At 35.8% G+C, this 15,454-nt stretch overlaps 1 protein-coding gene across 1 annotated transcript in view; it reads right to left on the minus strand.

Annotated features, from left to right (window-relative positions):
* LOC139143704 (neurobeachin-like protein 1) overlaps nt 1–15,442 on the minus strand; it is a 63,001-nt gene extending 47,559 nt beyond the window's left edge. The window contains 6 exon segments of the mRNA XM_070714232.1: nt 1,036–1,109; nt 1,510–1,622; nt 5,759–5,840; nt 7,957–8,118; nt 13,899–13,990; nt 15,271–15,442. Coding sequence (XP_070570333.1) covers nt 1,036–1,109; nt 1,510–1,622; nt 5,759–5,840; nt 7,957–8,118; nt 13,899–13,990; nt 15,271–15,321 — 574 coding nt within the window. The 5' untranslated portion in view covers nt 15,322–15,442.
* Nucleotides 15,443–15,454: the final 12 nt, after the last annotated feature.

Consider the following 15,454-nt stretch of genomic DNA (forward strand, 5'->3'; position numbering starts at 1 on the left):
GTGAATATTAAACAGGATGCAATTGTTTTTGAAAGGTGATTACTTTGCAATTCAACAGACTCTAGGGAAAGGACAGTACACCATTATTTCACTGTACTCTGTACTTGTTTTTTCCGTGCAGAAAAATTATTAATTGTGTTTTTGTCCCTTATTAAGGAGCCTTGCTTGGCCATAGACCAAAAGTCAAGGTTTCTCTTATAAAACTCTCTTTACTACCGAACACAGACTGCGCGTTTCATTGATTCATGCCAACGTGTTACAACCTCAACACAAGGTTGGTTAATTGTACGGCCATACTGATGACCTTTTAAACACTGATTTTCCTGACCAAAAATTCATCTTTCTTTAAATTTGATAGAATAAATATCTTAATGCCTAGAAGCATAAAGATTCTTCAGGCTGATAAAACTATGTCATTTCCTGCAGAGCAACAGAGGAGGTTTTCGATATCTTTTATTCAGATAGAATGTGCCTGTGGGACACGTATACGGACTCTCAAACTTTTACATTATTCTTGGCCTACCACTTGTGAGGGTTTATTTTGAAGCTAATGGAGTAAATTAATTTTTAGCTGGTTTGTTTTGTGAAAATTGGGAATTATATCTCCATTTTGAATTTCAAATAACGGTAAACATTGGATATTTTGTTTCTCCAGTACCATAATTTGCATGGAGACTCTGATTTTTATTATTGATTTGAGAAAGAATGGTGGAAAGTTTGCTTGAGGAAAGTTTGAGTAAAAGTGTACGACGTTCATTTTCAAGGCGCATACTACTTTAAATAACAAAACAAATGAAGCTACATGGCAAAAGCATTCATGAAGCATTTATGATGTAATATGCAGAGACATTCACAGTATTGTGATAAAGAGGATTAAAGCAAAAGCAAACAGTCATATAAATGCCAAATTCATTTTTGACAAAAAAGGTGTATTTGCAAGCAAGCTTGGATTTTCTATCAAACATTACGCAGGTACCTAAATATCGATACGCGATTGCATAGAAGCTTATAAAATATCAGTGCAGTGATGCTTACCATAGAGGAAAGGTTGTATTTCAGGTGCCAGAAATCCAGGCTTGAACTTGAACTGAGTCTTGTCAACAACAATACTAACAAACAGATCAAAGATTAAAGAAAAAAAACATAACATTTCTGTTACAATGACAACATTACAGAATGTTCCTTGGCAGGGTAATTGGCACAAATATAGGTCTTCATTACTTGACTCAATGCAGGCCCCGCGGGCAAACATGTGTTTGCGACACAAGCCATCAGTCAATTCTGTATAGCTGTACCTACTACATCAAACAGGCATCGGGGAACCAAACTGCTATTAGTGTTTCAAGAAAGTAATTGGCAATGAATTGTGAGAAAAATTACTGCTTCCATCAAGTTCGGCTATTTTACAGTTTGAAATACATGACAATTTTACATCACATTTTACACTGAAATTCTCATTTTACATGTAACTTTCGTTTTGTTTTCTGATGACAAAGTCTTTTTTCTCACCTTTGGAGCCTCTTTCTCCAGACATGGTAGGGATCGTAAATGCATTCTAAGAGATAGAGTAAATGTTGGAAGAAAGTCACCAAGGTACTGGAATCACTGGTTTCCGTGGTGATCTGAAACAGATTGAGATGACAGACAAACATAACTATACGTATTAATAACCACCATAGAACTGTATAGAGAAAACAGTCAAAAAAATTCCAATTCAAAAAATTTTGAATTTTGTAAACTGTAGAGCATGGCAAAATGAGGATCTGAAATGATTTATGATACTGTTTTTGTCATTTTCCATGTCTGAAAAACAGTGTGAAAAATGTTGCTGCTGTTATTGATGTTTCTGACTGTAACTATAAGTAAATACATTTTATTTTGCACATACATATATCACTTTGTGTGTGTATTTGTGTGTGTGTGTGTGTTCATATGCTTTTACTCATGTGGAGTATGTGTATTTATGAAGTTTTTTTTGGAGCTTTTTTCATTAATTTTGTTAGGGATGAAAAGTTGTTTATCTTATTTGATTACTACAAACACAATGAAATACTGGTCAACTGTACACAACCCCACAGTGGGTGGAGGGACTGTGACAACCTCTATTCTATTTGTAGCCAGACAAGATTAAACATTCGGATAAACATTTTACGGTCCGTACCAAAAAATAAAGGTAAGTGTGCAACTCTCAGCATGCAGGGCTGACTATACAATGTTACTGTAAAGTTTTAACCTCTTAAATCTACCAATATTTGAAATTCAAAATGGACATTTTACATTAATATTTTACTGTAAGCTTGTATTATTTGATTACAAATTAGACTGCAGTGTTAGCCGCTGTAAATAAAATTCTTTGTTTGCCATCCACATGCGGGTAGGTTTTTAAAGAAAATTTAGAAAACGAACACATGTTAACACTACCGGTATTACAAATAACGATACTGTTTTTCCAAAAGAAAACAAATTAAACATGAGCTTATGTTAATACACTTGTGTTTTTTGTCAGTGTTTCTTTTTTTCCCTGGCTGGCTGGTAGGTTTTTCAAAAATCCAAGGACGGCAAACAAAGAATTTTCTTTAAATGGCCTAAGTGGAAATAAACAACCAAGAGTAAAATATGGACTGTAAACTTCCAGGATATTAAGACATGTAGAACAGAAAAATCTTGATAATTGTATTAATATGGACTTTGCAAACAGACCAAATTCCAAGTCTTTATTTCTGTGAAACAGGACCAGGCGGGTACTTCTCTGACCGATATCATAGCAATTAGGCCTGTCCCTTGAAGTTTTCATTGAAATTTATACTATTCACTTCAGCTCCAAGCATTTGGGATATTTGAAATTTCCACATACACCGTGAAGGTATGACTTCAAAATGATGGCCAGTGAAAACTGACCGAACAAAAATTGAAAGATATTGTACAGGTTCATTCCTGCCTAATTAAAATAATGACCCATCTATTGCTTTTATCAGTGAGCTAGTTCTTTCCAAGCCTCAGCATTTTGACATAATTTTTAAAAATAAATTGCACATTATTAAATTGCTTAAAAGCTTGTTTTTTACTGCTGTATGGTGGCCTTCTCATCTTTTTCACCATTTCAAAAGAAAATATGCACGATAACATTAAGTAAGCACGATAACATTAATTCACACTTACACTCTGAAATTATTAATCATTTCATCGACAATGACTGTTTTATTTATGGATTTATACCACAAAATTTCACAAGAAGTTCATTTTGCCATCAAAAAAAAAGGGCTTTTGAGATGAAATACAATATCTAGGTTGCACACAAAAGTGCCCGACAAATGTGTACCATTGATTCTTTTCTGAAATCTTTTGAATCTTTTGAAATATGTCACACTAAAAAAGTGAGAAAATTTGTGAATAAAACTGTATGGGTAAGAATATGCCCACAGCTTGGATATTGATTAGAAGTAGGGGAGAATGACCATGAGAATACAGCGACGATATCTAAACATTCAAGCCTTATCAAATTGATTGTTAAATCACTTGTAGCAGGCATCATTAAAACTCGGTAGACCAGAATGTTTGAGGATGCTCAACTACAAATCGATGGATTGAGAAAGAGATGGCAATCAGCGTGGAAGTCCATTGAGATGACAGACTGTCTCTCAAAGAAAAGTCACTCACCAAAGTGAAATTTCATTTGTCATACACGGCCATATTGTTGAGTGCAGCCAAAAAAATAGGAAGTAGGACATGGAAAAAAAAAATGAATATAGTACTTGTGACTGACATTCACCATGGTAACAAGATCCTTAATGCTGCCTAAGCCAGTCTTTTTAATTCAGATCACATATGGGCAACTCATTAAACAATTGTCACACACAGTAATTTTGCTAATGCTAAAATGATGGGCATCTGGATCTGCAAGAAGCAAAACATCTCAATGCAATGCCTGCAATTTCAATACACTGTATCAAATTTTCCACAAAAATTGGCCAGTAACCTTTCCAAAGGTATATTACCTGTAGCATTCTTACTTGTACTAAACATGAAACCTGTTTTTACTTTCATTTCATTCAAGTTCAAAACCGTCCAGCTCTTTCACACTGTTCATGAAAAATCAAATTTTATTTCTCGAATCACAAGAGCATAGGCAAAATTGATGTTATTATTCAGTAGGACTGTCTGACATCGGATCATCAAAGTGCAGAAAAAGTATTTCTTTGATTCGCAATCTTGAAATGTAACAAGGCACTACTGAAGTACACATTTTCTTTTTGTCAATATCCACATATAACCAACTTTACAAATTGAATGCACAAGGAATAACTAATTAATATGGGCTTATTTTCATACTTTTTCATTAATTAATTTATGCGCAATGCACTTGGAATGTACAACAGAAGGCTTTCTTGTCTGATACCATCATTCGCTACATCTTATTTCTAAACTGCAATTTCATCTTATAATCAATAATACAGCATTTGCATTACTGTTAGTATGTTTATGTTCATGTGTGTGTACAGAATGAATGATGAAAATTGTGCCAAGCACATTATTTTGGCTTTAACATTTGAACATCTCAAATCTTCTTAAAACTGTTGGTAACCTATTAAATTCAGAATCGCAACTAGCTCTCTTATTATTTTGTGTCAAGAAATACCAGATAATACATGTAGTCTTAAAGGCAAAAAGGATATTATAAGAGTCAATTTCACAGAATTTTTCATATTCAAATTACATTACACGACTTCAAGTAGCTCCCCTGTACACATGCCATAGTCTAATCAAATACAGTGTGACTTCATAGTTTTGTAAACTCATTTCTTGAGTTGCATATCTTCCAATAAATGTAATCTACTGAAGAGCACTAGATACAGTAAGACTTTTAACTTTTAAAAAAAATTTCAAAGTAGCATTCTGAGTATATTATCTTTAAAATCAATGATAAATTTCTTGATGCTAGCTGAATGAAATTTTTTCATATTGTCTTTCATAATCATTAACGATAATCATGGGCCACACAGCAAATTTTGAGGATTGGTAAAGCAAACTGTCCAAATCCTTTCCTCACCCTCCCAACCTACTTCCCTGTACACATCCATCCTATTGAGGACAATATAGGACTGTAGCAATGTCTAGTGATTTGAGTTGAATTTACTGACGTTGCAATTCTAAATGGTAAACATGTTCTCTAGTATACCTTACCTGCGTGGTGAAAAATTAAATATTTTTATTTTCACCAAAAAATACAAATCAGTAACAAAGAAGATGATTGTTTGTAAAGGTTTCAAAATCATTCAACAGATGGGGCAAAGAATTATAAGGATGATTTTGAGACCAAAAAATCTGTCCCCAAAGTGCTTTCTGTGTTCCATGATCAGAAGACAGGAAGATTGTCACTGTACGTTATCACGTCATTTCATTTAATATTTCACTAACATTCACGGATTCCTAGAAATTCAAAAGCAGTGTTTATTATCCGGTGTACCAACGGGGCTGATTGAAACAAAGTGCAAAAAGAACACTATTGCGTTTGAAATTTTAATAATTTGATGAAATCTATCATTCCAAGAAAAATCATTTTCCTTTTTACTCTGTTCTCGGGCTTCAAATACGTACAATAAGTGTTCAGATGGTGATTGCGTACAGAGGATATCAATTAACTTGACAAAGCAAATTAAAAAAAAGCAATATCTGTGTGTGAGCCAGTAAAACACCACTGGAGTGTTAGTGTATTGCAAATTTTAAATGAATTCACGCAAGTAATCAGAGAAAGGCATACCTGCTTGACTACATTGGTTGCTATGGCGATGAGATGACTCACATGATCGCAGGAAGCCACCAGAGGGATGTTATCCAGGTTCCTAGAATTGAAAACAGGGAAAACTGTGATCAGAGAAAAGGGTCTCGTTGTGCGGTAGAATAACACTACAGTCTATGGTCTAATTAATGGAAATTCTTTGGCTTCTCAGTTCTATTGTTTGGATTGCCAGCATCAATGGAAATGGAGTGCCTGGCCATTTAACAATGGGACAACACCTCTCTAAGTGTTACCTTTTCAAACAAGCGTTGTGGTTAGAATTTGTCACTCTGGCTGTTCTGCATTACAACAAGGTCCTACATCTAACATTAGGGACCGTGACCACCAGGGATATGAAAACAGTGTTGTTGCACCCATGGTATCCCGGGATAGGACTGTAACCCTTACACCCCATGTACCTACATGTAGGTTCGCCTATCACATGTAAAACAATTAGGATGTAGTAAAGTCTGGTGGAAAAAGGATGTAGGTAAATGTTGAAAACACAGTGCAACATTGAACAACACTGGGTCCAACCTGGACAATGGCACAAAAAAACACTCTCCTAGGTGGTCCCATTTCTGTCACCCATGGGATGTCTCCCCTAAATAACTCTATAGTGTTTGTAATGAAAGTTGAGCCCAATTTTCTTTGGGAAAGGAAAAACAGAGTATGCAATGCTATTGACACAAATGCACTCAGTTTCTTATGTATGGAATGCTGGAATTGTAAAAGGTTAGCAATGTAAGATTCTACAATGTGTATCATTTGAATTCAGAGCTAGGAAGATAGAAAGGACAATATTACAAAATGAGATAATCAGTGAAGGCAATTTCAATTTCTAGATATATAGAATGATACCACTACCTGTTGGGATCATAAAACATAGTAACTGTTGGAGATTTTTTGTTCGGAGAAAAGTGAATTTATACAGATATATGCATCCTCAAAAATTGCTGGCAGGAAATTGAAGGAAAACTGAAGAAAGCAGAAGAGTGGATGTTTTCAATTTTACATCGTCATATTGCAGAGTCAGCACGCCTATAGCTCTACTGGGATATTAACGAGTGGGTGTAAAATTCCCACTAGTATTGATCAAATTGGAATTATATGGTGGTTTTATCCAAAAGGTGGATCCATTGCTATAGCTGCTTTTACTGCATATAATAAAGTTAATTGATTTTCTTTCCTTTTTTCACATGTACGGAGTCAGTTTTCTCGATCGTCTACAGTTTGATGGAATTACCAACAGCAATTCTGAGAGATGTATGAGAGAGCAATGAGCAACAATTTTTTCTGGAAAATCAATATCTGTTGAAAAATATTTTTTACAATATTTCAAAATTTCACGGAGACAAATATCAAAGTACGCTTATCTCTTGAAGTGTGCGGTCTTAATCTTTTTCACGTTACCGCTGCAACGGCAGAAATTATATTTTTTTAAGTTATAGGTGTCTGCACAAGATTTCCAAGAATTACATGAAAATTTAATGATAAAGAGTTGTTGTACTGAAATCAAGTGATATAGACAGCAAAATTAATGAGTGAATTTTTGTACCATGAAATGCCAAGAAAACAATTCAATAGCCCTCACTTGATATACTCTCATATAGTACGCCTACAGATCACTAGGGGCTGAGAACAGCAATTCTGCCCAGAGGATGTAGCTTTCTGAAGAAACTTGATATTATTACTGAGTCTTAGTGAGCATTAGTTTTTTCACAAGATAGACTACATACATTTACTACTGTATCTGAAAATTTGCAAATACAGAAGGTATAAATTCCATTTCTGACTAAACATGGGAGAATATTCATTATTATCTTGATGTTGGCCACAAAAATTGCAATTTGCAGGGTCTCGTATAATTACCGTATGATAACTGGTGATGCAGGCTGACAGAAAACAAAGACAGACAGACATATTATCAATCTGATTAAAATCTGATGAAGAGACAGCATAAACATCCCTAGAGTTGCGGAGAGGGATGACTGCAGTTCCCTGACAACGAAAGCAAGTGTACTGAAAGCTGAAACACTGCCATCTCTCTATCTAATTTGAATCAGATTGACAGACAATATGCATAATTAAACAATAGCTGGAAACAGACAGACAGATGGGCAGACAAAGCATAGGACATGCATAATAACTACAAATACCTAGACATCCGTGCTACTGACCTGCAAATGATGATGAGCACTTTGATTAACTTCTCGGCGTATGTCAGACTGTCCAGATTAACATTTTCCTGGCACTGCTCCCGGCAATCCAGCAACTGGTCCGTGATTACTTGAAGAATACCGTCTGGCAGCTTGCTGATGTGTGGGCCGTCTTGTTCATATCTGAATAAACAAACAAATAAATGCGTAAATATATGAATAAAATATTAAATAATTCACTGATAAATGCAAATAAATGAAAGTGTTATTTAATGATTTACCAGATTTTGGTTTAAAAATACTTTCACACTAAAGCAACTCAAGATTACACATTGGTAGCAAAGACTTCATGAATTATGTTTTTGTTGTTCTGCATTTAAATTTTTAGATTCATTTGACGGTCTTCGAAAAGGAGCTAATTTATTCTACTGTATAGTGCTGTTCTTATCAAAGGCCACCTTTGCTGAAACACACATAGATCTTGTCTCATGCGGAAAGACATCAGCATGAATACACTGGTGAAATCAAATTCTCATGTCACTAATCTGCACGTGTCGCACAGATAACTCAAACAGACAGAGTGTTTTAATCTATAAATTGCTGTACAGTTTCTTTTTAATTGCCCGGAGATAAAAGTAATGACAATTATAGGTCACTGGAAATCATGTCTAGCTTATAATATAAGATCTGGTTTGAAATTCAAATAAAATCAGCCGGTAGTTAAACCTTTTCCGCCAATCAGTGGTACAATCGTGTTGTTTTCAATTGACAGTTAAGGACCATATACAGCAAAGAGAAAATGTAGCGCTAGGCTATAATATTATATTAGAACATAAATTTAAGCATAGTCCCTCTACACACAGGGACTGTCACAGTAAGTATAACTCTACACGAGTTATAAAGGTGCCAATTGTCAACAATAAGGACATGAAATGGCACATAACTAACTGAAATATACAAAGAAAGGATCACTACGGCAACTCAAACGCTAGCTTTCACACTTCATACGTGTCCCCACATGTCACAGGTCGAATTTACCACAATTGAAAGCAAGGGTGTTACACAATGTCGCTTGCATTTCAAAACAAGTAGTACAACGTGCCTTTGATTTTAAATCCCACTGCTAATACCAAACAGAAGCCTAATACATTAGAATTGACTTTCAGAACAATTAAATTGAATTAATTTACTTGTTTGGCTCTCAATTTCATGATATTTTGGAAGGGTGAAGGCGTGCCTTAAGATTTGACTTGACAAAGTTTTTATTTTCTCATCAAAACTGTAAGAACTACTTGTGAGTGTAGTCAAAACTCTCTTATGAAACTTTGATGGCTGGCATGAAGTGGGAACAAATAATTGTTGACTTCACTGAAGTAGAACAAGTTTGTTTGTCACTTAACAGCCTAGTATGCGGGGTCTTTTGTATTCAAAGAATGAAGGAAGCATCAAGATTATTTAATTATCGGTCTTTTAATGGGCAATCCTGCAACTCAAATGGTCAATGGTCATTGTGGGCCGGAAATGCCTCTTTGGTCAATGTTTAATTGCTACCCTATACTGTATATTCAATGAGCACTGCTGTAGGTTTTAGCACATAAATGGTAAATGCTTAAATATGTGTTTGAGGATGGCAGTGACAGGGGTACCTAAGAAAGTGTAGCTTTTCAATGAAAACGACAGCTTTGACACCGTGCAGGATAGCTTGGGTAGGGAAACGATAGTTTTCATTCAAAAGCTACACTTTCTTAGGTACCCCTGAGTGAAAGTGATTCAGAGTAGAACCAAATCTACAGGAAGACATTTTTATAAACCTTTAATCCCCATTTTCCTGTGTAGAGGTCTAACTTTACCACAGAAACTGACAACAATGGGCTAAACCATGGTGGTAAAAAGGGTTAGGGCTCCATCAACTGTAACTTTTATGTATTTATAAGTATTTTTGCTTTATCTTCACACAGAGTATACTTTGGAACTTTTCACTGCAATCTGTATGTGTAATGCGTGATGCTATAGTCCAGTCTGGACTAGAATTCATGAGTCAACAGTAAACACTGGCATATTGTACAGAATGCATTGTGTTGGGGGATGGGGGGGATGGGGGGGTACCCTTCTTGCAAAACTGGGGGGATTTGGTTCTGATTGAGGGGGACCATAATAAATTATGCAAATGTATTATGCAAATTAAGGTTTATCAAAGTTACATGGATGGGCACTAATCATGGTGAGAAATGCCACTATCAATATTCTATCATGTAATTAATATCTCAAGATCCAATCGTTACTGTTAGGGTGACAGTGTGCCATTTATGATTATTTCATGGGAGATGAGATCAGTTATGGGGGCGGCGGGGTCACAGATTGTCCCAGAGTAGCTACTGCAAAAGTTACGGCAATCGGTGTACACCTTCACAAAAGATGGCTGTGTCTCAATATTTTGATGTGGGAATGTGGGGAGGGGGGTTGGGGATGTGTTGATTTCTGACTGAATGGAAAATTTATTAAACTTTATTCAATGCCATTGACACTGGGATACTTTTCTCAGTTAGTTTTATTCTCCGTCATTACATCTTGGTGAATCTTGCCATTTTGTTCTACCCTTCAACAAACTTTCCCTGTACCAGGTGTATGTTGAAAGTAAAAGTGGAATGGCTTTGGAAAGGTTTAATGGATTTAGCACTGTTTAATATTATGACCAACGGAAATTCCATAATTCCTTGGTATCAGAGTTAATCCAAGACACAGTGATGGAGGGACTGTGGCCAGGAGTATATGACAGACATTTTTATGAAGTCTTTGATTTGAATGCAATGTCAACAATCACATTACCAAAGAAGGAAGTCAAATAAATGATTTACAAACACACAATATTGGACACTAAGCTACAAAAAAAAATTTCCATGGTGTTTGACTTTTTAAAACTCTCATTTGAAATCAGAAAACCTGGTTTGAAATCAGTGACCACACGTACAGCAGTAATTCTGTGACTTGCTTTTAATTTTTTGACCCCCCAAAAATGAATAAATTACCCCATATAACTGACCAAGTACGTTTAAGACTGGGAAAGAAAAAATAAATAATTGGAATTCCTTTCACTTTATACTCAGATGCATAGACATATAAGAATTTCATATCATCAAACGGGGCAACCGGAAACGTCAAAGGGAAGACAAATTAAGTACAGTGCAGGGTCATTACAAATCATTACAAAAGTCTTGGCAAAAGGGCATACAAGTTTTCAAAGAAAATAATTTAGAGATGTCAAACTTTTCTACTTGATTTTTTCAATTTGAACTAGAACCTTTGAAAGAACCCCATCACTAAAACACCTCAGCTCCACTATTGAAAACACATTTCCAGACCCTGTTATCTTCTACATGACTGCCTGTGTCCTTGGCTGAAAAATGTGGGCACAAATTTCAAGTCAGCGTGCTTTTTTCGTATTTTTTTCAATTATTGACATTTTTCACATTCCCGTCGACAAGATTTTTCCATTCTGAATCTGTACAGAAGTCTTTGGTATGACTGTGTTCCTCAGACGTAGTAGCACATAGTTACACACTGCATGTAGTAGTGGTAATCTGATATTATGAACACAAGTTGCTGGTGGTAGCATAGAGTCCTCTGTTCGCGAATAAATGCACATCTATACCTCCACCAAATAACAAAACTAACAACACAGATATATAATGTATTGTTCCAAATCAGCATATTTTCAATTACATGTAGGTCTTTTTGAAGTGTATTCTCTAATTCAAGGGCATTGCACAACCTTTCCTTTCATCCCTGTTGGACTCACAATATGCGCAAGCAGGAAATTGGATTGCTGGGAATACAGCATGAGTACCAGAACAACATATTCTGTGATCTAGCACTTTCATGAAAAGAACAATGTGACATATTATTAATAACTGTTACACTTTGTAAGCCTATTTTATCTGATAGGACATGCCAGGTATTTACCCCACATGGCCATAGTCCATACAACAATATTACCATCATGATCACTTGAATGGAAAAATGTTTGTTACAGATTTTGTTTTGTACAAGTGATCAAAAGAACAATAAACAGCACAAGGATTTTTTTATAAATCTTCATCCGTTATGTATATGGATCAAGTATTACCGGTATGAGTGCTTTAGAGGGTAGCCTTGCTTCAATTCTCTGTTTTCAAAAAAAGAGAACAGCATTGATTTCCAATGATCCTGATTTTCCCATACACCATCGGGACTTCACAATAGCTTTGTAAATTGTACACATGTTGTGAATAGCGTAACCTTCATCTGGTCTACTCTAGACTGAGTCTGTAGACGGAATTAGATACATTACTGATGACTTAACATGCGCTGGATGAAAATTTGAAATGAAATCTCTCTTCACGGTCATGTCACATTGTAATTTTCAATGCAACAATCTTCACGGTATTAACAAAATAACCTTTTAATAAAAGTTCCTAAATAATTGTGCACATAAACTACAATTGGATGACCATGTCAGGAAGAAAACCAGTTAGCAAATCACTGTATACATGTACCTGTATGCACAGGATAGGAATTATGAAAGAAAGAAAAGAAAAAGTACAAATGTTTCCATTTCAAATCTCACAATCATAAATTACCCTTTCACCATGGTTTGGCCCAAACTTGTTGTTATCAACGGTGATTGTGGACCTCTTTAAAGGAAATGGGGAGAACAGGTTCAACTGAATATAAGAGATCATGGTGAAAAATTATTTACAGGTACATCGGTATGAAAATTTTGTGATACTTGGATTATTTTATTTATCACTCTGCAAATTTCTTGTAAATGCCAAGCATTCAAAGTCTGAGACTGTGAGATATCAGACAATTTTCCTATACACTGATACGTATCATTTGTTTGTCCATACTAAGCCGTGGAAAGTGACTGAAAGGGAGTGTCTTCAATCCCTGGTTCTGCTATTAGTCCTTGTTGACATTTAGAATTTACAAGGTGTTAGACCTTTGTTTTCCATTGAAATTTTTATCAAGTTGGTCAATTTGCAAGGTTGATGAGTAATCTACCCCTTTAATTCAACGCCTTCCTATGAATTTGCTGCTGTCAACCTAAATCGCATTTATAGGACATAAAACTAAAAGTGTGAAGTCAGTCGGAAAATTGGAAGTACAGTACTTCCTTGCTTTTGTATCCTGTTGTCTGATACAAGAATTCTGGGCTCAATTATATTTGGACAGCGTTGATCGTTATGATAGGAGTTACAACATACTTGTCTGAGGCAAAAAAATGATATCAGATCATTTCAATTCTTATAGCATAGAGTCTATATGCAGGTGTATGGCAAGTATTTCTATCAAATGTGACACTGGACTATAGCCATGTTTGACGGCAAACACTTCCTATAAAACTCTAGCTGTTGGCTGCAGCTTGTTTGTTTGGCAACTGACAATAAGCAGTCTATTTAATCCATTGTATTGCTTTTGCTCACACCTTCCCTTTCACTGCAGGCTATGTCAGACACTGAGCATTTTATGTCAAAGGGTAACCATGACAAAATGGGAAGTGGTGGCTTTTTATCATATTCATGCAAGGCTCCACCACAAAGGGGCCGTGATACATGCATATGGTACAAGTGCAACCCTTGATCACTTAATTTGTAAATGACGCTACGCTTGAAACTGCCACACTATCAAAGTCCAGTCATTACCCAAATAGAGTCATTCTGTCTTGGTAAGCGGGGAACCATTCATATTTAAATGAGGGTTCAAACAACAAACAATGGATTAACCTGAATGAAATGCACATCATAACACCAAATGACACCATGGTACATCAAATATTCATATCATGATTTTCATCACCAGCCGTGCTGCTCAAACATTATGAAATTGTTTTATGTCTGCAGTACCACCTCTCGGTGGATTTCTCTCACACGGAGCTGCAGTGATTACAGGGCTATCATGACATTACCTTATGAGTATTGACTTACCCTTCTTTCAAATACTTGTGACTCAAATCAATCAAATTCTCCTGGTTCTGGATGAACTGCTTGATGTACAACTTCCAGTATTGTATATCATGCTGAGAAGCAAAAAAATGAGAGGATTTTAATTTTGGGGATTTTGCAAGTACGACAAGATAAGGATGCAGGATATGTTATTTTTTTTAAATCCTACACTGTTGAAATGGTGTTTTGTTTTTGTGATAGAATGAAACATCTACTTCAGAAGCAGTGATATTCTATTGTTGTGATAACAAATCATTTTGAGGCCCATAGCTGTAACCTTTGATGAGTTTATTTTTGTTTTCAATGTCAAATACAGATCCTTGTTCTTCTTCGCAAAGCACATTGAAATACAACGTGTTAAGCTGTCAACTCAGCCTGTACATGTGTGGACTGCATGAATTCTGGTCCGGACTAGAATTCAAACGTAAACAATAACAGTGCCATTGTACATGTATATAGGTAAACAAATGTAAACAATAACAGTGCATTGTAATTTGTACATGTATAGCCTAGGTGATGTGTTGACAAACTAAATAGATGGTGTTTCAACATGCTTTGGGGAGTAGAAAAGGTAAGTGTAGTTGACATTCAAAGCAAAAAAATAGTGAAAATATCATCAAAAGATCCAGTTTCTAGCCCTTTAAATCATATTTGACAAATATGATGAGCCAAATTTAATGTTCACACATACACGCATAACTTTGTTTTAAAAATATTCTTAAAGTGGGCCGGTTCACAAATTTCAAAGAAATATTTACACAGTCAAGGGCATCCACAATCTCACAAATGTAAGCACAAGGCAGTCCCATCACCAACTCATCTCAACAGAACATGCGTACAATGTACATTTTTTGTAATTGACAAAGATAGTTTGTGGGTACGTTTTGTGGGCAAATTACAACAGTAAATATTGTTAGTTGAAGAGATCACCGTGAATGCTGCCACGATTAAGGGACACCCTTCCGAATACAAATAACTACGTTTCAAATTTCAACTCCTGAAAATTCTGTGATGTCATACCGGTACCGATGATGTATTTTCCTCGTGTCGGTGTGCGTACCAGTCACCGGTCACACCTTTGGCACGATTGCAATTTTCTATTCCTCTGCTTTTGCATTAAACCTTTAGCGCGATTGACAAATAAAAACGATATACAAAATTCGATTTTTTCAAAACTTGTTTAGATGCTCTAGTATTCAAGCGATCTTTCTGAGAACTCGTGGATGCAGTCAGGGGTACACAATCAACGTGGATGTCGATCAACATTCCACGACGTAAACAACGCCCCTTTCCTCGTCGATTCAGACGACCGGTCCACAACTTTTATTCGTCGATTATTGGAAGAAATGTTTACCTTAGTCGAATACAGCAGCCATAGTTGATAAAGCTGTTCTTCAGATGCCATTGTTGCGGCCGAATATGAAAGAAGATTATTCAAAAGTGCCCGACAGGTCAGCAAGGAAATCTCTTCGACACCAAATTAACTGTGTGCGCTGCCATGTTGAATTTTTCCCGTCATGCCACATGACGTGCGAGTA

This window comes from Ptychodera flava, chromosome 11 (genome assembly GCF_041260155.1).
Source record: "Ptychodera flava strain L36383 chromosome 11, AS_Pfla_20210202, whole genome shotgun sequence".
Taxonomy (NCBI): Eukaryota; Metazoa; Hemichordata; class Enteropneusta; family Ptychoderidae; genus Ptychodera; species Ptychodera flava.